The sequence below is a fragment of the Berkeleyomyces rouxiae genome (genome assembly GCF_048999995.1).
Source record: "Berkeleyomyces rouxiae strain 22BRR77 chromosome Unknown BrBRR77_ptg000002l, whole genome shotgun sequence".
Taxonomy (NCBI): Eukaryota; Fungi; Ascomycota; class Sordariomycetes; order Microascales; family Ceratocystidaceae; genus Berkeleyomyces; species Berkeleyomyces rouxiae.
Genome location: NW_027396492.1, coordinates 2,260,097 through 2,279,300, shown reverse-complemented (window position 1 = coordinate 2,279,300; position 19,204 = coordinate 2,260,097). Strand labels below are relative to the sequence as shown.

General features: G+C 53.6%; 3 protein-coding genes across 3 annotated transcripts; 2 read left to right on the top strand and 1 right to left on the bottom strand.

Moving 5' to 3' along the window:
* Nucleotides 1-3,610: 3,610 nt before the first annotated feature.
* BROUX77_002169 (uncharacterized protein) lies at nucleotides 3,611-5,073 on the top strand (the record flags this gene model as incomplete). Its single annotated transcript, XM_073746680.1, has 2 exons — nucleotides 3,611-4,140; nucleotides 4,215-5,073. The coding sequence occupies 2 exons, from the start codon at nucleotides 3,611-3,613 to the stop codon at nucleotides 5,071-5,073; spliced, it is 1,389 nt and encodes a 462-aa protein (XP_073607251.1).
* A 5,747-nt stretch (nucleotides 5,074-10,820) lies between these two features.
* BROUX77_002168 (uncharacterized protein) lies at nucleotides 10,821-11,291 on the top strand (the record flags this gene model as incomplete). Its single annotated transcript, XM_073746679.1, has 2 exons — nucleotides 10,821-10,869; nucleotides 10,933-11,291. 2 exons carry the CDS (start codon nucleotides 10,821-10,823, stop codon nucleotides 11,289-11,291), a joined length of 408 nt encoding a protein of 135 aa, XP_073607250.1.
* Nucleotides 11,292-12,085: 794 nt separating this feature from the next.
* On the bottom strand, nucleotides 12,086-18,683 carry BROUX77_002167 (uncharacterized protein; the record flags this gene model as incomplete). Its single annotated transcript, XM_073746677.1, has 2 exons — nucleotides 12,086-14,154; nucleotides 14,219-18,683. The coding sequence occupies 2 exons, from the start codon at nucleotides 18,681-18,683 to the stop codon at nucleotides 12,086-12,088; spliced, it is 6,534 nt and encodes a 2,177-aa protein (XP_073607249.1).
* Nucleotides 18,684-19,204: the final 521 nt, after the last annotated feature.

The following is a 19,204-nucleotide window of genomic DNA, read 5'->3' as shown; positions in this document are numbered from 1 at the left end:
AGCAGGCGAGTGAGTCAGTGAGATGATGGTCGCACAATGGCGGCAAGGCGATGGATGGCGTTATCTTTTTCTTTCTTACATTGTCTGTGTTGTTTTCAGGCGTTGGATCTGCAGAGTCGTGTGAGTTGTTGAGAGGTTTTCTTTTGGTGTTTATAACTATTGTGCATTACTTTTGGGACCCATAACTACAAAGAATGCATTGTTTTGTTACTTGTTCTATGTGACAAAGAATGCGGTATGTTAGGGTTGCAACCAAAATGGTGCATATTACGTGATGTTATAACCCTAATAGTTCATCAGCTCATCAGTGCTTGGCTTTCTTTGTTGCCAACAAAAATATTGTATATCATGTCATATTATAGAGAGGAGGGACTAAAGGGTTCGTGTCTGGGATATAGTGTGAGGAAACGCCGAGAATATCGTCTATTTGCTGGATTGCCGTGCATTGTTCTTGTTGGACGGCTTAGAGATCGTCCCATGTTTTCTTTTTTAGTGATGGCATAAGAAACGATGGCGGCAGCGGCAGTGAATCTTGACGAAATGAACTGGGCAGGGAATTGTCCGTTTTTCCTTTGATTTATGTTTTGTCCTCCAAGGAAAGGCATGGCGAAGAAAAAAAGATCTTTGCCTTGAGCAGTGTTGAAGCTATCGAGTCGAGTTGATGCCGAAGTTGAGTTGGCATTTGGTAAGAGGCCCAATGTGACCGATAAATGCAGGGGATTTAATCGAGCAAACAGATGCAACGCAACGCGCAATCAGCAATCTTTTTTCTTCTGGTCTTCAGTGGCGGCTGACGCGGCCTTGGCCTGGGACTGGGACTGGGGGGCACGGGGGGGTCAGAGGGGAAACACTTGATGTACAGTGGAGGAAGGGGACAGGCCAGAAAGGGCTAACAGGGCCGGATTTAGTTTCAGCTTTTTAGAACAGGAGAGAACTTTTTGACGTGGTGAATGAAGGGAGAGTGGGACGTACAGCGCATGACGTGTAGGAGAAGTAAAGGTAGCAGACGACGAAGAGTCAGAAGGGTTGTCGTATGTGTGGATTGGTTTGTCCATACATCCATCCATTCATACAAGTGGTACAAGTGCACCGAAAAGTATGGACGATGATGCGTCTCGCTCAAGCCTTCGGCCCAAGAGCCAAAGGGCTAAAGGACGCCGACAGCCGGGTCTCGCCATTGATTGCAGAGAGGCTCATTCGTTGACGATGGCAGTTGGACTAACGTGGCATTCGTCGATCATATAGCTAAGGAGTATTGGCACTCACTCGTTATGGTTGAGGCACGCAAGGTTGGAAGTGAATGGACCAGACCAGCCCTGGGCGGGCTGCAACGACAAACTACAGCACAGCACATGACATGCAAAAACACTTGGATATCGCTAGTTATAGATATGTGCTTGTATCTGCACATCACATATTGGCCTGCAGGATGTGTCTGGTGACGATGGTGGTGGTATTTGGACGTAGCACTTGCATAGGCGATGCCGAGGACTACGAACACAGCAGGACAGCGGGAGCCATATTGGAGGTAGACGACGAAGACGACGACGACGACGACACCAGATTGGCGACGTTGGGGCCGATTTGCCGGCTTGACGACTCTGCGGCCGTGAAGGTGGATTGTGCGCGTGTGCTTGTGCTTATATAAGAAATTGCATATTGCATGCATTACGCGGAGACTGTTGCCATGCTCCTTGAAGGCCTTGTGCCAAAGTAAAAAAGAACCCAACTGCACATATCCAAGACATCGGAATGCCCTTTGAAGCGGCAGCCCATGAGCCGGGTGATGATCAGATCAGAGGCGTCTGTGTCCAGGACTTAGCAAGCAAGCCGAGGTATGTAGCGTATACACACAAGCATAGGTACAATAGCGCTGGTTCGCGTGTACCGGTACTTGGAAACTTGTGCAGACCACATCATGTCGTTGGGGCTGTGCCTAAAAGAAACATAATTAGCCTCGTCATCGCCCCTCTAGCCTGGGGCTTGTCCAAATGCGGCCAGAAACCGGGTGCTAGAAATACAGGCCACGCGGAGGGCTGGTGGTGCTTGGGCTGTTCTGGATCCATCCAGCCTGGCGAAAAGGAACATCTGGTTCTGGTGGTGGGCAAGAGTGTGTATGGGCACGCATCGAGAGCAAAGGGAGGGGAGCGGCGTGGAGTGGATGGGCGGCGGAGAACGGGGAGTTGGGTGTTGTCTGTGGTGAAGCAGACAGCAGAAAGCGAGAGCCAGCCACAGAGCGCTGCCATAGCACGCGCCACGGCGGACTGGACAGTCAGCCAGCCAGCCAGTCCAGTTGGGCACCCTCTGAGAACAGAGTCCTCGGCCTGCGTGGTGTTTGCACTGGCTGTAACTACCTGCTCTGCTACGTGCCTTCTGCTGGGCGTACCCTGTGCGGTTCTCCGCCTGCCCCTCGTTCGGCTCCGGATTGGCACCACCCAGGCCTGCTGATTGGCCGGTTGTCACACAGCTGACGCGTATGCATTTGTCTCTGCATAGTGCCATCCTGGTCCTTGCCGGCTACCCCTGTCTCTGGGACTGGATCCCCTGGCTGCCCCGAAACACAGCGCAGCGCAGCACAGAACAGCAGAAGCCAGAATAGAAGGGTTTTAGGCTCTCAGGCACCCTCCAGCGCTGTTTGGCAGCGTTGCTTTCGCTCCCAGCGCGCTGTCCACTGCCTCCTGCACGGCTCCCTTCCTGTTGATCTTGGGACTGTGCTCCTGCGGTCAAGTCAGAAAGAACCAAGCCAGGGCACGGCAAGGCATACGCATACGCAACAGGAGCCAAAGAGCAGCGTAATCAGGAGCTTGGTCTTCGTCTTCGTTCTTCCGTGCCAAGCAGCCAGGCAAGCCTAGTTTCCAGACTGGGCTACTATCCGCTCCCCACAAGATCCATTCGCCGCGGGCCTCCATCTTGAACGGATTCTTGCTTCTTCAATATTCAATAGTTATCCGATCTCTGCCAACACCAAGCTTCATCTTTCCATCCGCCTCCACTCCACTACAACCTTGCTGCTTGCCCTTCGTCTCTCTTTTTGAATTGTTTTTCTTCCTCTTCTATTTTGGATATCAACTGCGACACCGACTTTTCCAGCGACCTCTCCTCCACGTTTTATCTCCTCTTTTGTTCTCGACCGACGCCTCAGAGGCATCTGCCGCACGCAGTGCACCGCTCCTGGTGACGAAAACACCTCCGCATTTATCCAGTCCACGTACATCTCTTGTCCTCCTCGCCATATCGAACTTTCATAACAACACCTGCCGCCCTCCACTTCCCTCCACCGCTCTCTACCACCGCCGGCGTCCCTCTTAATACCAACCGCCATCCTCGCTCGCCCACCGCCGCCTTCCTCCTCTCTACCTGCCCGCCACAACGCCAACCGACGATATCTTTTGCTCCGCGAAATACCTGCGGCTATCGTCCACGCTCACATACGCTGCCGCCTCACCCGGCCTATCCGGCTCATCCGGTGTCTCTCCTCCAGACGTCAAGCACCGCTTGGAGCCCTAGTTAGGCCTTTTTCTCTTGGCATCTGCATCTGCTACATGGCACTTGCTCTGCCCCTTTTCGCTTTGCTTTTCTTTATTCTTTAATCAAAACACACATATCCACCATGAGCAACCAAAATCAAGACTGGCGTCAAGCCGCCAGTAACTCAACCTACGGCGAAGAATGGGCCCGTGATCTCAGAGTCAAGTTTGAGTCGCTACTCAAGGAAAAGCGCATGAACGACTTCCGCGCCGCCCAAAGGCACGGCTCGCCCACCATTCACGACTCCTCCGACGCTAGCGCCGGCTCGCCCTTTCTGCCCACAACCGCTTCTCCCTCGCCCATGGCCGCCCATTCTTTCAACACCCCGCCAAACTACTCCTCCGTCCGGTACCTCCCCAAAATCCCAGTGCCTCCCAACGCCGACGACCGCGAATCCCAGGTCTTCCGCAGCATGATGATCAGCTTGGCCCTGACTCCTACCAAATACGAAAACCCCGGCCTACTCGACGAAGCCTTGCAAACCATCCCCTTGGACCGCATCTACTCCGAGGCTGAGGAGGAGTCGCAGTTAATGAGAGCACAGGCCGAATCTCTTGGTCGAGGTCGTCCCGAGTGGGGTTATCAGGATTGCGTAATCCGTGCCCTTTTAAGGTGAGTTTGCTATCTCATTTGTCAAACTGTGATGTGATATATGCCACGCATACTAATGCTGCTGTCTTCTCCAGGTGGTTCAAGCGGTCTTTCTTTAGCTGGGTCAACAATCCGCCCTGCCCAGTCTGCCACACTCCTACCGTTGCTCAGGGCATGACCCAGCCAACTCCTGAAGAGAACGCATGCGGCGCCCTTCGTGTAGAACTGTACAGATGCTCCAACGGGGGATGTGGTGCCTATGAGAGATTTCCCCGATACGGAGACGTCTGGCGTCTGCTCCACACCCGCAGAGGCCGTGTCGGCGAGTGGGCCAACTGCTTCGGCATGTTGTGCCGTGCTGTCGGCGGTCGTATCCGCTGGGTGTGGAATGCCGAAGACTATGTCTGGACCGAGGTCTACTCTGAGCACCAAAATCGCTGGGTGCATGTCGATGCCGTGGAAGAACTATGGGACAGACCAACCATTTATACTGAGGGTTGGAACAAGAAAATGTCCTACTGCGTGGCCTTCTCCATCGATGGTGCAACCGATGTCACGCGGAGATATGTGCGGAAAAGCGAATGCGCTGCTGACCGGACACGCTGCCCCGAGGAAGTCATGATGTACATCATGCAAGAAATCAAGAATATCCGCCGCCAAAACATGGATAAGAATGAGCGAGTTCGTCTACAAAAGGAGGACTTTTCCGAGGATGAAGAGCTGCGTGGCTACGTGGTAGCTTCTATTGCCATGGCTGTCACCAACATCAAGCCCGGAAGCAGCTCCTCTGCTCTACCCTCCAGACCCGGCCAAGACATCAAAGTACCTGCGGAGCAGCAACTATTACAACAACAAGCCGACCAATCAAACTGGCTTGCTGCACAAAATCCCGGCTACCAGCAAGGTGGATTTCCCGGTGGCGGCTTCCCGCCTCAGGGTCCTCATGGTCAGTGAGCCTGTCATGCTCATGGTCAGCTACCTCAATCGAAATTCCGGATTTATCAAAATCTCGACAACATCACCTACCTCATGACTCAATGTCATCTTAGCATCCTCGTCTTATACCTCGGCCACTATAGACCTTTACTCTCAACTTGAACCATCACCTCATTCAACATTACGCCTCTTTCACAACCAACCAGTGGCGACTCTATACCTCTCACCTCTTCTGGAACATACCCGCCATCTACGATCCTCTTCTCGCCATGTTTACCATTTGATTCACGTTCAATGCCTTATACGGTATCACTCATATTGCATATCATATCCTACCCACTTGCCATTGTTAGCAAGTATATATTTCTCCTATATACAAAATGAAAACTCCGATAGTCCTGGAGTGTTTTCATTACTTTTTTTTTTCTTTTGTTTTGGCATTCATAAATGCCCACTCTCTTTTCTGCCTCGACCAAACACCATAGCCACATTGAGCACCGGAGACAAGGTCCTAGGTTTCTGAAACACGACACCAACGACCATATTGTACTCCGAGCTGCTGAAAATCACATTTACGCTCTCTTCATCTTCTCCTTATTGTCACTCTTTCACCACCGTTCCTCCGCCTTGATGGTGGACTCAACCTATAGACGCGAAGCATATGAAAAACGATTGCTAAATCACCCGGACCCAGCCTTGTGAGCACATAAAAAGAGCTATCAGCCATGCCATAGGCCGCTTATCTGGGCTTTGCTTTCCGTATCATTGTCTACGTCTTTAACTCTGAACCTTTACATTTCTTTTCTTGATTCTTCCTTTTTTTCTTCTCTCTTGTCCTTACTCTCACATCTGATGCTGGTGTCCAGTATGTCTACATTGCATTTTGTTGGCTTTTTTCCCACCGCCTTCCTGCCTTTTTTTTCTTTTTTTTACATTTCCTTTGTCATATCTCTTGTCTATACGGTTGACAGAAAGAAACATTTTTGTTTTCTTGCTCTGGTACTTGCATAGCGATGGTCTTGTTTTTTTATGCTAGTTCTATTTGTGTATTTTTGTACTCGGCTTTTCTTTTCTCTTTTCTTCTAGCTTTTTCATCTTTTATTTTCAACTTCTTGTCTTGAATGTTCAAAGACGAACAAAGACTGCAATTGAACACACCCTTTTTTTTTTGAACCACGATGCTCTTAAACCTTGGAAGTTGATATCCATAACGTATTATTGAATAAACACAATGCATGGGATGAAGGCTAGACTGATGGTGGGAACCTTTTCATGTCTTCGGTATTGACGCATGAATGGGGTATTCGCATCGTTCTTAATTGTGAATCTGGTGGTGGTCCGTCACTTCGTGGGTGGATACAGGGCAACGTTTTATAGGTTGGGGGCTTTTCCCATGTTGCGACCCTCATTGCCCAAGCCATAGGGTTGCTTACGCCGCTCATATCAGCCCTAATCAATGCCGGACGAAACAAGACATGATGGGGTCTGTGGACGATGAAGGCGTGGTGCGTTATACTTGTAATACATACAAATGTGCATGATATAATAGACAGACAGTCGACAAGCGCATTGTGGCGGTGGCTGCCTCATGGGCGGTCTAAGAGATGTACTGCAGAAAAGTATGCAGACATGCATGCAATGAATGGAGCAGAGAGAGAAGAGATCGCCGTTCACCCGTGGGATGCACAGCGGGCAAATTTATAGACAAATTCGACCCTGAGTTCCTTGGGTGAGGCCGGCTGCATGTATGGCCTCTTGATCATGCTGCTTAACTCCATCTATTCGCGAGGCAAGGAGCACATGTATTCTCCAGTGTTTTCCTGGGTTGCTGCCCCCCTAGAAGAGGTGCATCATACTCTGAGCAGGAAGACAGTATGAGCTGGGTAGAAGATTAGGACTAGACCACGGTCTATGACTTTGGTTTGTCAGTTACGAGGTTTCTCGTGGCAGGCTAGATGTGAAGATCGCCGACTTGATCGCTCCCAAGGACTTGAGTAAATCATCACAGTGGAGGAAGGGAAGGGTGGTGTGATGTTTTGGTGGATGATGGGGTACGGACTATAAGTGGCCAGACGCCTTTGGGCACCATTACCAGGCTATTTAAATGGAGAACATACGAGTCTCTTTATTTCCGTGTGTAAAAAGCAAAGAATGGACACGTTCGACACTTGTTTTCATGTGTTGCCTTGGTCTTGGGCACTTCTATAGCAGTGTATGGGTATACCTATCTGGGCGTGCCCCCCCCCCCCCCCCTTTTTTTTTTTTTTTTGGCGCACACAACCCGAGACGCAATCCTTATGCTTTTATCTCTAACTATCGGCAGGCAAACTTGATGTCCTGGAAATTGTCTCGAGGTTTCTCGGCTGTGGATGTCTTGTAGGTCAAAGGGGCGGGTAAAGGGAGAGGCATGGCCATATTCATGTGGGTGGGTAGTAGCTTGGACAAATATACGACGCCAACCCTACCAAACAGACCAAGAGAGATTCTGACTAAGAGAGATGGGTATAGCCGGCCCTGTATTTGTAGAGCAAATTTGGTATGTCGGCAATCTGTGTTGTATAGACAGGAACTACTAGCAGCATGTTGGCGGACTCACATACACATGTTGTGTTGACTATAACCAGCCCCTGTAGCATGGTGTATAAAGAGGACAGGGAGGGGAGGGGGCGGTCCAGGGCAAATTCGGGATGAATGGCTTTGCCGTCTTCGTATTCTGTGGTTTTTGTGTTTGTGAGTAGCTCTAGACGAGGTCGTCCTGGACAGACGCTAACGGACTCGTAGATTTGTTTCCAGAAGAAGGGGAAAGAAAGGAAGTCCTAAGTTTAGAATGCATGTAACTAACTAGTTAGTTTTTCCCTGCTATTAGATGGTCTTGCATGTATGTAGTACATGGTTATATACGCGTGCTCCATTAGGACAAGACCGGGAGTTGGGAGACTGGGATAGTTAGTTATGCCAAAGAAGCCCTTGTTACTTGGATATGGCCACGATGGCAAACGGGAAGGGAATGGCGACTACTGGGGCCTTTTGTTTACTGCCGGCTGCAAAAAGATGTTGGATCAGAGACACAGAGTTGTGTGTGTATAAAGGCGACGGCGGTGGCTCGGAAGAGGAGGTCATGGGATTACTCCAAAGGCGAGTTTGCTATGGTCTCGGTCCCTTTACCAAGTGTTGCTGCCACTAAGCCGCCATCGAGAGAAGAGCAGAGATCAAGGCCTACGATCTGGAATAATTGTAATCACCAAAGTGTATCTGTTGGTGTAGGAGTGTCATGGAAATCCTGCTGCGCCCTCTCTTGCTTGAGACACCGTGTATGCATGGCATAGTACATGGCGATAAAATGCAACACTACAAAAGTCACTGCTATAGATGACCATGGCCCCAAATGTCTACGTGACAAGCAAGGCAGGTGGTGGGTATGATGTCATGGGAGAGGGGGAGAGTAGTTGGTTAAGCTTCGAGGCGGACAAAGGTAACGTTGTTCTCTCTAGTGGTAGGATCGAGTCGGAGGCTAGTATCATAAGTTTCCATAAGCCGGCGAGATTCTCTATTTTCCATAAAGGCGGCAAAGCCATAGCCACCATGATTAACTACCGCACAGGAATGGGAATACTACATCGCTTGGTGAATCCTCGTATCGCAGAGTAGCGGATGTTGGGTCCCGTGCTCGAGCATACGGCGGACATAACAACATCGTTGCAACCCTTTCAACAGGCATGCAGAAACCTGGGCGTTTGTATGCATGCTGTGCATGTTGTCTTGTCTTGAGATGACTGACCAGCCATTTGAATCATGTTCCGCAAACCGCGGCGCCGTAAGACGTCGCCCAAGACCATTATTGCCGACGGCCCAGCTTGACAGGCTGTCTGTTCTATTCTGTTTGGCCTTCCACGTTTCTTCCTACAACAGTTGCATTCGGCGAGCTCTTTTTTTATCCCTTTCTTCTCCCCAGATTTCGTGCATGTATGTACATCCATGTGTATTGAAATGCACACAACTAAGAGACTCATAGCCATCCAAGCCAGGGAGGAAGCCTGACGACTACTGACTGGGGTGAAGATTCCAGTCAGCAAAGCCCAAAAGGGAGAGGGGAAGGCTAAAAAACATGGGACGGATGTGTGCAGCCAGCCAGCCAGCTGATGACGGAGCAGAGCAGGACTGTCATGAACGGCTGAATGAGCTCAAGCGGCCACGAGGAAGAGGCCCCAAGCAGACGATTGCGCACGGTTCACAGGCTGGTCACGGACGGGCAACTTAAGGGGCGACGGATGCGAGTTTCTCGGTTTCCTCGTACTTTGAACTTTAAATCTTTTATAGCCGACAAACAACACGCCTTGATAGAGCAGAGATGCGCCTTTGTAGACTTGTAGTCATGTACATACATACATAACTAACTACACATAGTTACATGCATGTAGCTGATGGTTCACAGCATGGCCACAGCCTCATCGCCAGCCAAGGCATCCATGTAGGTGCGGGTAGCACACAGGATGTGTGAAGCTCTAACTAGCTGCTGACTTGAAGAGACCCGTACACAAATGCATCTGCACATGCTGGCCCACAGAATCTTGCTTGACCTGGAACCTGGCATGTGTACAGAAGGACATATGCATGTACTCCTGCACATTGTACATGTCCTTCTGTCGTCTCTTGCTTTGGTTGCGTGTATCAATGGCCGATCATGGCCATGGCCGAAGCTAGAGCATCCAGCTACATAGGTAGAGAGACCATATACGCAAATGTACAGTTACAATGCATTCCGGGGCCTCGGGCTTCTTTTGCACCCTTGCTAGGCCCTCCCATGTGCAGTGTTTGTGGGCCAGAGCTTTTTTGGGTCGCCGATCTTTGTAGTATGCGTGTAACTAACGGCCCATCCAATGTCTTTCATGGGTGCGTGCAAAAATAGATACGAGCCCAGAGCTTGCCGTCGCTAGCTCGGCAAGCAGCCGCAGGTTCTGACTGTTTCCGAAGGGGGCCGAGGTGGCAAAAAAGGTCCTCGTTAGGTTAGTTGGCTAGCTTTATTTGTAGTTGTGGTTTTTGTTTGCCTCGGGAGAGGTGGCTGTTGGGTACAAGCAAGGGCGGAAGAAGGGGCGTGCAATATGTCATTGCATACAGCCCGAGGTAGACCGGTGTCAGTGCTAGTAGTGAAGTTGTCATAAGGCTGTTTCTGGCTGATGACAGCTTCGTGTGGTGCTAGCACTACAACTCTTCTGCTAGGCGCTCAACTTGGGCCACCGTGAAGCTCGTCTCCTGTGCTTGACTTGATTGGGGTATTGATATTCCATGCGTACATACTTGCCTAGACTATTCAACCCCTCCTTGGTGTTTCTATGCTGTTCCGCTCTGTAGTATAACCAACTGCCATATTGCTTTCTCGTATCTGTACGTTTCGGGCGGATACTAGCTTGAGCCTAGAAATGGGTACCCAAGTTCCACCTACACCTACACCCCCTCCCCTAAGCAAGAAGACCCTGAGGCCTTTAGGATGGGGCCAAGGGAGTTGAGCTTCCCAGGTATCGAGCAGGGCGGAGCTAAGTTGCACTACACTCGACAAACATCGACGCAATGGGATGCTGTTACGAGCTCCTGTTCCGTTCTCGTCAAGACTCACCTCTCGTCAAGCCGTATAAAGAGAGGGCCCATCCGCCTCCAAGAAGGGCTGTTTCTTGTTCTCATCCTCATCACACACACACTTCTCTTACCACTTTATCTACTATTACAACTTAATCACTCTTCTTTAATAACCACCCAACACATCTTTCACCATGAAGTTCTCCGTCCTCTCCATGATCACCGGCGCCATGGCCGTCTCCAGTATGTCTCACCAACTTGGTTCTCTACATTCTCCCCAAGCGCTTCTCACTAACCATCTCTTAGTGTCCTATGACAACAACTACGCTGACGGCTCCCGGAGCCTGGACACCGTCGCCTGCTCTGACGGTGCCAACGGCCTCAAGGGCAAGGGCCCTGCTCCCGGCTACTCTACCCTGGGCTCCCTGCCCCGCTTCCCTTTCGTCGGTGGTGTTCCCGCCATCAACGGCTGGAACTCGCTCGCCTGCGGCACTTGCTGGCAGGTGAGCTACAACGGCAACTCCATCTTCGTGCTGGGCGTCGACTCTGGTAGCGGTGGCGTCAACACTTCGCCCACTGCCTTCCAGACCCTCGTCGGCAGCCTCGACCCTGGCCGTGTTGAGGTCCAGGTCTCCCAGGTTGGTGCCGCGTCCTGCGGAATGTAAATGCTTTGGACAAAGGTCTACGGCATCAATCGCAGCTCTACTGCACTCAACAAGTCCCGCATAAAATATACCTGCGGGGAATATCACATCAACTTGATCAGCATGGGGCACGGGAGTAGACAGTACGCTGTTGTCGACATTGTCCTGCTACCGGCCCCCGCAGCTATTCTTTGCCCCAGCTTTGTTTTTGCTTCGAGGTACTCTCACATTCCTTTCTCATTCTGTTCATAGTTACTATTCACTCCTTTTTAATGCTATGTTGCATAGCTCTTAATGGTACATCTTCAACTTCACATTCTCTTCCCGTAGTCATGATTCCTGTGGTACAGTGTTTTGTATGGTGAAATAAAGTGGGACAAACAAACTAGTGCCATGCGGCATCAGGCCATCGCTCTCGACATTGGGGCACTAGATCAACAAATGCAACCCAAAAAAGATGTATTACAATCTCCCGTCCTGCGGGTGAATAATGAAACCAAAAGTAGTAAGAGACAAGACAACGAGAAGTTGGTTTTACAAGGGCTTGAAAAACTAGAGGAGAGAATGCAAACTCTAGATGATAAAAACACTAGTTAAAGCAAAGACAATTCTTGAACAAAAAAAACCCCTAAGAATATGGGAAAGAGCCGGTGGTGAATTGGACGAGGCCAAAATCACAAAAGAAACAGATAAAAGAAAAAGATCAAGAAAATAAACCTCCCTCCAATTTAAATTGACCGTTGCTCGCCATCACATACAAAAAAAAAAGAAAGAAGAAGAAAGAAAAAATACAGTAACTATTTTGCCTCGCGCGTTCATGACATGGCGCGCACCGCCTCGTCCTGGACGACATCAGACTGATCATCACCGCTCAAGTCGAGCTCCCCACGCGCTGCACGCCGAGCGTGTTCGCGTTCAGCATAGATTTCCGAGCGACGCGTGTCCGCCTGCTGCAGACAATCGACATAAGTGCGGAACTTGACAATCTCGCGCAGCAGATACGCGCTCTTGCGTTCCCAGTTGGCCATGGCGCGAGCTGCGTTGGCACCACGCGGCGTAAACGCCAGGAGCATCGGGCTGCGCAGCTGGTTGTGGACCTGGAGGTCGGCCTCGATGCCGCTGACGTAGGTCTGCAGCGATGCCAGTTGCTCGGCTTCGCCGAGCGTTGAGGGCCGCATGCTCTGCGTCGGCGGGGACCACTCTGTGATGTGCACCCGGTCGCCTGGTAGCTTGCCGCGACCCAAGGCGGATGAGGACATGGTAGAGCTGAAGCCTTGGTCGAGCGAGGCGGAGCGCGCGCTACGCACAGAGTTGGTGACACTAGCATGGCGACCGTGTAGGGCGGCTGACGAGCCGGGACGCGACGAGATGCTGCCGGTGCCGTCCTTGGCGGCGTTGTTGTTGTCATTGGTGGTAGCTGAGGTCAAAGATAGGACACTGGGGGCTCCAGCAGTGGACTCGGTAATGGCAGTCACCAGCGAGTTGTTGATAATGCTGCTGCTCCAGCCGTATTCAATGTTGCTAATGCCACCAACAAGAGGGTGAGTGCTTAGACGTGCGCTCCAGTAGTTGACCGAGGTGACAAACTCCTTGACAAGCTCTTCAGTGCCGGCTTGGAAAAGGTGAACGGCGCCCGTCGGTAGACTCAGGGCCCAGACATGCGGACGTGTGCGAGAATATCCCGGCGGCGGCAGAGCCGAAGCAAGCGTTTGGCGCAGATCAAAGGTACCGAGGTTAGTGGCATTGTCTTGCCAGTTACCACCACCCACGGTGATGGGGCCTTTGTTGCGGGTATTACGAGCGTTGCGGCGTTGGCGCATAGACTTGTTTGGCTGAAATGAGAAAATGCTCAACGTGCCCTTCTGGATAACCGCAAAGGTCTCAGACCAATTGCGATCCTTGGCCTTTTTGTCAACACCATCAAGATGATGCTTGTGGTTAACGAGGCCTTCCTTGATCCACGGCGGCCCAGCAAGCTCCAGCGATTCGTCGTCAAGCAACGGCAACGACGTCTTCATGTCGTCATCAACAATTGACGCCGTACCTGGTAGCTCGTCGCGGATGATGGACTGACTGAGAGCATTCGCAAAGCCAATGCTCTGCTGAAAATCACTACGCGCAAACCCAGAGCCAAAGGAATCCATTGACATGGAGGTTTGAGTACGACCCAGAGATTGCTTGCTCCAAGTCGCAGACGACGGCGAGGGGCTCCATACCGAGTTTTGGTCGTCAAAGCTTGTGCGGCTGGAGCTGAAGCCCGGTGCGCCGAAACGCGGGCGAGAGCGGCTTTTGGACGGCCAGCGTGACGATGAATTGCGCGATGACGAGTCGGTGATGCGGCCGCGAATAGAGGCTTGGCTCTCTGAAGGTGTTTTACTCAAGACACTAGGGCTTCGCTTCAACATGCCTCTGACCGACAGACCACCGGCCTGATGAGTTCCAGTAGACGCCAAGTGACGATCAGACTCAGCGCCCATTAGGGGCAGACGCGCGTCGCGAATGCTGGCGTATATGTCTTTCAACACAATCTCAACGACGCCTTGCCAGGCCTTGAACGAACCCTCAAAGGGCGCCTTAATCAGAGGGCCAGACTCATCGAGGTCAGCCAAGCCAGCTGCAATACCAGAACTTTCATTTGGTCGTAGAGGCAGGAATGAAGACCGCTTGGACGGCGCGTGAGAGCTGCGGAAACCAGCCTCTTGCTGCTTGATAGCCAGATTTTCGGCTTGGTCGCAATACTCGGGGTCGGAGTCTTCGAGAGCCTGGCGGATAGTCTCCATAGTGTTGTGAATAAACTGGGGTCTGGTCATCTTCTGCTCAATATCGGCCATGTGTAGATCAGTGTTAAGAAGGAATATAGAGTAGCATATGGTGTGAATGACGTCTACAAACACCGCGTTAGTGATCGTGTATATAATTAGAATAAGTATGTAATTTTGAAGACTTACCAATAGTCTTGAACCCGTGCTTAGCATTGCACGCAGCCCAACGATTCGAAAAGCACACTAGAATTCTATCGACCTGCTGTGTCTCGGCACGGAAGATCAGGCGGTTGCAGACGGCACGGAGAGACTCAACGATGCTTGTGTTGCGGAAATCATAGAGCTCCATGTAAGCCCGTAGAACACGCTGCCGCACTGGGCCCTCCTCACCCATCCAGGCCGCAGCCTTTTCCCGCTGGATGAAGGACTCATCGCCATCAAAGATTCTCTGGGCCTTGCTGCGGTCATCGTCACTAGGGTCACCAATGACAAACAGATCCGGCTCGTCAATGTTTCCAGGCTCCATGGGCAAACCATCCTTTTCGTCGCCACCAACGATGGTGGGGATGTTCATAACCGGCTTTGTGCTCGCCTGTTTGGAACTAGGGGAAGTTGTGTTGGTTTCATCCACACTGTCCTGGCGGATTCCTTCAATGGGAAGCAGCACAGAATTGCGACGATCGTCATTTGAGCCACCTTTAGTCGAACGTTCGCGTCGCTGCGACTCGGAAGCACCTTTATCGTGTTTGGTGGTCGACGTGGATTTCCGCGGAGATGACTGGCTTGTTGCGGCTCTGATGCGATCACCTTCGCCGTCGCTTCCCTGATCAAGATTAAGGAAAGAGTTGGCGCGCCCATTCGCGTTAAAGGACGGCTTGCTGGGTGTATCACGTGTCGCAGCGCGAGGACGTGTTTGGACCGACATTTGGTAGCCGGGTTTGTTGGGGGGTTTCTGGCTGCCACCGTTGGCGTTCTCGCTGGCAGTCGAGTAAACTGATTCGGCGTCGCGTTCGACCTTGCGAATCACGGCAGTCGGACTGGGATCATATTCCGGTGAGAACGAGCGCTTGTAGGTGGGGTCGTTGGGAGTAGTGCTATGGCGGCGGTTGGCGGGACGTTCGGGAGTAGATGGCAACATGTAGTCTTCCAAGCCCAGGCCAGAAGACGTGCCAGTAGGAAGAGGGCTGCCCTTGAGGTAGGGGTTCATGACCTTTCTGAGGGAACTGACGGGACTCGGTTCTGGATTGTCTATAAACTTGGGTGGCAATGCAGTTAAGACTGATGCTGGCAAGGGGCTACCTGCCAATGCCGGTGTTGGAGTCGATGCCAGTGGAGGTTCTGATTCTAGCGCAGTGGTTCCTGAACCAGTAGCAGGGAGAGTTGGGGGAAGGGTTTCTGTTGTAGGAGGCGAGGGAGCCATAGCGACCGTTGGCAAGGGAGGAGGCGTGGGCATTGGAGGCACATCATGGTCGGTGATGGACTTTTTGCGCCTGCGGAAGAAGGCCGAGGTCTTTTTCTGCAGAATGTGGTGCGGTAGAGGCGCGGGCTCGCGTGAAGGCGGTGTTGACTGCGACTTGCTGCGATCAGGCGGCTCAACCGGGGAGGACTCGGCCGACGTAGAGGCAGACTGGGTGGCGCGCGAGCCAAATACGCGGCGGAAGAAGCCCTGTTTCTCCTTAGGGTTCTGGGTGGTGTTTTGGCTGGGCTGTCCTGAAGATTGGTTACCAGGCACGGGGGGAATCTCCTTGGTCTTTTCATAACCCACATTGGGCGACGGCGCAGATTCTCCATCCATGGTGGGCATTGGAGGCGGAGCGTCGAACTTGTGTGGCTGCTGGTGTGATTTCAAAGAGTCCAGACGACGAGTCGTGCTTGTAACAGCGCTCTTGATGGAGCGGGTGCTTCGCTTGCGTTCGAGTATAGGAGGTTGGGGAGAGTCGATGGGCAGCGGCGGCGGTGGCGGGCGAGCCGTACGCGGAGTGACTGGGGCGTCGATGTGTGAAGAGGGGCCGTGGGATGAGGATGGGACTGTGCTCGAGGTTGACCTTGTAATGCGTCGAGGGCCACCAGGAACGGCCGGGGGAGGCGCAGCGTCGTAGTCGTCACTGGCGAAGGAATCGTTGAGGTCGGTCTGCCACGAGGCCTTGCGCTGGGCAAACTTGTTGTCGTTGACGAACGACTGAGTAGAGCGGGCCTGTCGAAGAAAAAGCTGATCCCTCTGCTGCTGCTGATGTTGTTGCAGGAGCTGGGCGGTGGTGGTGTTTTGGGGGGACGACGAGATGTTGTAGTCGGCACCACTAGCGCTAGCCAGAGGGGCTGAGGAAAACGGCGGGGGATTCTGTACCCAGCGCTGGTTGTTGACGGCCTGGATGTAGACGCCGTCAAAACTGTTGGTGCTACTGCTCTTGGAGCCGCGGCCACTCCGGGAATGTATCTGGTATCGAGGAGGTGTGGGCTGACTGCGCAAGCTGCTCATGCGCACCAAGCCGGAGGGCGGCGGGTAGTGGAAGTTGGACGAGCTGATGGAGCGGCGGCCGGCTCGGGAGCTGATGCGGCTGCTGGCGTCGTCGGGAATGTCAAAGTCGGAGCTGTACGAGTTTCCGCCGTGGGTATTGGCGCGGGTGCGGGTGCGGGCGTGGGCCAGGACAGCGGCGGCAGCCGAAGGGGGCGATGTGGAGGTCAAGGAGGACCAGGTGCGATCGGCAAAAGGGGCAGAGGAAGAAAAGTCGTGCAGATGTGAGACAGTCTGGTGGGTAGAAGGACGGCGGGCAATGGGAATGGGGATGGGCTGTGTGGCGGAGCGGTGGCCGGCGAGGGCGTCAGGGCCAGCGAGCGTGGAGGTGGAGGGGGAGGTCGAGCTGAGATGGGAGAACTGGTCGAGCGATAGCAGCATGTTCGTCATCAGCGAATCACGCGTGACGTTGCGGGCCGGCAGCGACAGATCATGCGAGTCTCTGTCGTGCTGGCGAGAATAGTCACGATAGTCGTGCTCGTGGCTATTGGTGGACATGCCGGTGCTGCTCGGGTTGGCGTGGGGCGGGAAGGAGACGGGGAAGGACGGGCCCGAAAGGGACGAGTCCAGGGCAGCCGAAGCGGCGGCAGCAGCAGTGGCGGCGGATGTCTTGGACGGTGGCGCTGCTGGCGACTGTTGGGCTCTGTAGGAGGAGGGTCTCGCAGTCGCTTGAAGAGCTGCAAGGGATGGGGCGCTCTCGGCTGCAGAAGAGGGCGCAGCAACGGCGGCGGCGGCAGCAGCAACGGCGGCAGCTGTGAGGACGGCGGAGCACGAGGCAAACGGAGCGCTGGAGGGAGAAAAAGACGCTGACGCTGACGCTGACGCGGGCGAGGGCGAGGGCGAGAGCGTGGTGGCAGCGGCGGTGGGAATAGGGGCGGCTGCTAATGATGATTGACTGTGATTGGCGATGCGAGTGTTTTTCGTCCAGGCCGCACTCGCACTGCTGGAGACCACGCCAATAACGTTGGCCGTGGCGTGAAATTGCATTGGTCTCGCTTCAGGGCCCTGCAGCCTGGAGCTGGCCTCTGTGGGGGGGGCGGCCCCTGGAGAAGACGCTAGTTGGCGCACTAGTCGCGGCGTTCCTGAACCCGGGGCCCCTGGCAATGCTACTGTCGCTGTGGCTGTAGCTCCCGCGGAGTTGGTGGTGGCAGCGCTGCCAGAAGCCCCACCTGCAAAGGGGTTAGGGCCAGACCCAGGGCCAAGCCCAAGCCCAGGCTCAGGAGTTGAGACACGTGCAAGCGACAGCGCACTGAGACTCACAGAAGCCCGCAGCGGCGAGCCGTGCGCCACAGCAGTGGCCTCGTCGGCCGAGTGCGCGTCGGCGGCGGTGTCAAAGGTCTCGCTGGCCTCATAGTAGAAGCTGCCGATGCTGCTGATGCGCTTGCTGCTGGCCACATCGTTGAAGCTGGCGACTGTGCTGGTGCTGCGCGTGCTGATGCTGCCGCGGGGCCCGCCGATCGGCCGGCTGCCAAAGTCTAGGTCGAGCCCAAAGCTGGACCGTTGGGGCGTGGCCAGGCCAGCGCTGCGAAGAGCCGAAGCCGAGCTGCGCGCAAAGCTGGCCGACAGCGGGCTCAGCGTCAGGTCCCAGTCGAGCTGCAGGCTGGGGCTCTGCTTGTCTTTGGTGTTTGAAGTCGAGCCCAGGGGCAGGCTCAGCGGGGCCTTCGCCTTTCGCGCCAGTAACGGCTTCGCTGGTCTGGTGCTTGGCGCATTTGTTGTAATGGTGGTCGCTACAGAACCAGCAGCAATGCCCCTGGGAGCAAAGCCCATAGGCCTGGTGTCTGTGCTTGGAGTTCCCGAGCCGATGCCTGGAGCCACAGCTACGGCTGTCCCTGCATTTCTGCTGGCCACAGGCATGTTTTGTGTTGCTGAGTCGGCTGCGACGTGGGAACGCGGCGAGTCTGCTGCTGCTATTGCTGCTACAGTGATGGATCCCAGACTGGTCGGGCGGGCGCGGCGTGGGCGCGGGAAGCGGTGATCGGGGTGGTCGTTTGGAGTGCGCTCGTCGTGGTCGCTGTCGTGGTCGCTTTCGCTGGAAGCATGACCAAAGGGTCCTGGAAACGAAAGACGGGCGGGAGAGATGGGCCCAATGTTTATTTGTTCAGGCTGGCGCCTGTGGTGGTAGTTGGAGCCGGTGCCCATGGCGGGAGATGGACGTGCGCAGGAGAGCACAGAGCACGCACGGCAGGTGAAATGAGGTGAACGGGCTTGGCTAGTTGGACCAAACAAACGTGTGGTCCTCTAGACTGGCTGGTTGGCTGGTTCGCTGGCCTGCCTCTAACAAGATGCAATGCAATATATTGGCAGTGCCGGAAATGCGCGTGTCGGGGGGTCGCAACAAGACACAAAGGTGCACAGAGAGCAGGAGTAGACGCAGGTGTGGCAAGTTATGAGGCACGCGGTGTGTCAGGTCTGATCACTGGTCATGACAACGCCGCATACTTGTCCAAGCTACAAGCAGAACAGACTCGCTCGTGATGGCGATCTCAGAGCCGGGTTGTGTGGGAAAAGGAAACGAGAGAGAAGAGGCCAAGTGCTGCTTCATCGCGAAGTGCCACCTCCGGCTTCTGCGTTCTCCTTACATACTACGTCCACTTATACCTCCCGCCGGCGTCCAGTCCGCGTCCTTATATCTCGAGCCTCATGACAACGCAAATCTTGTT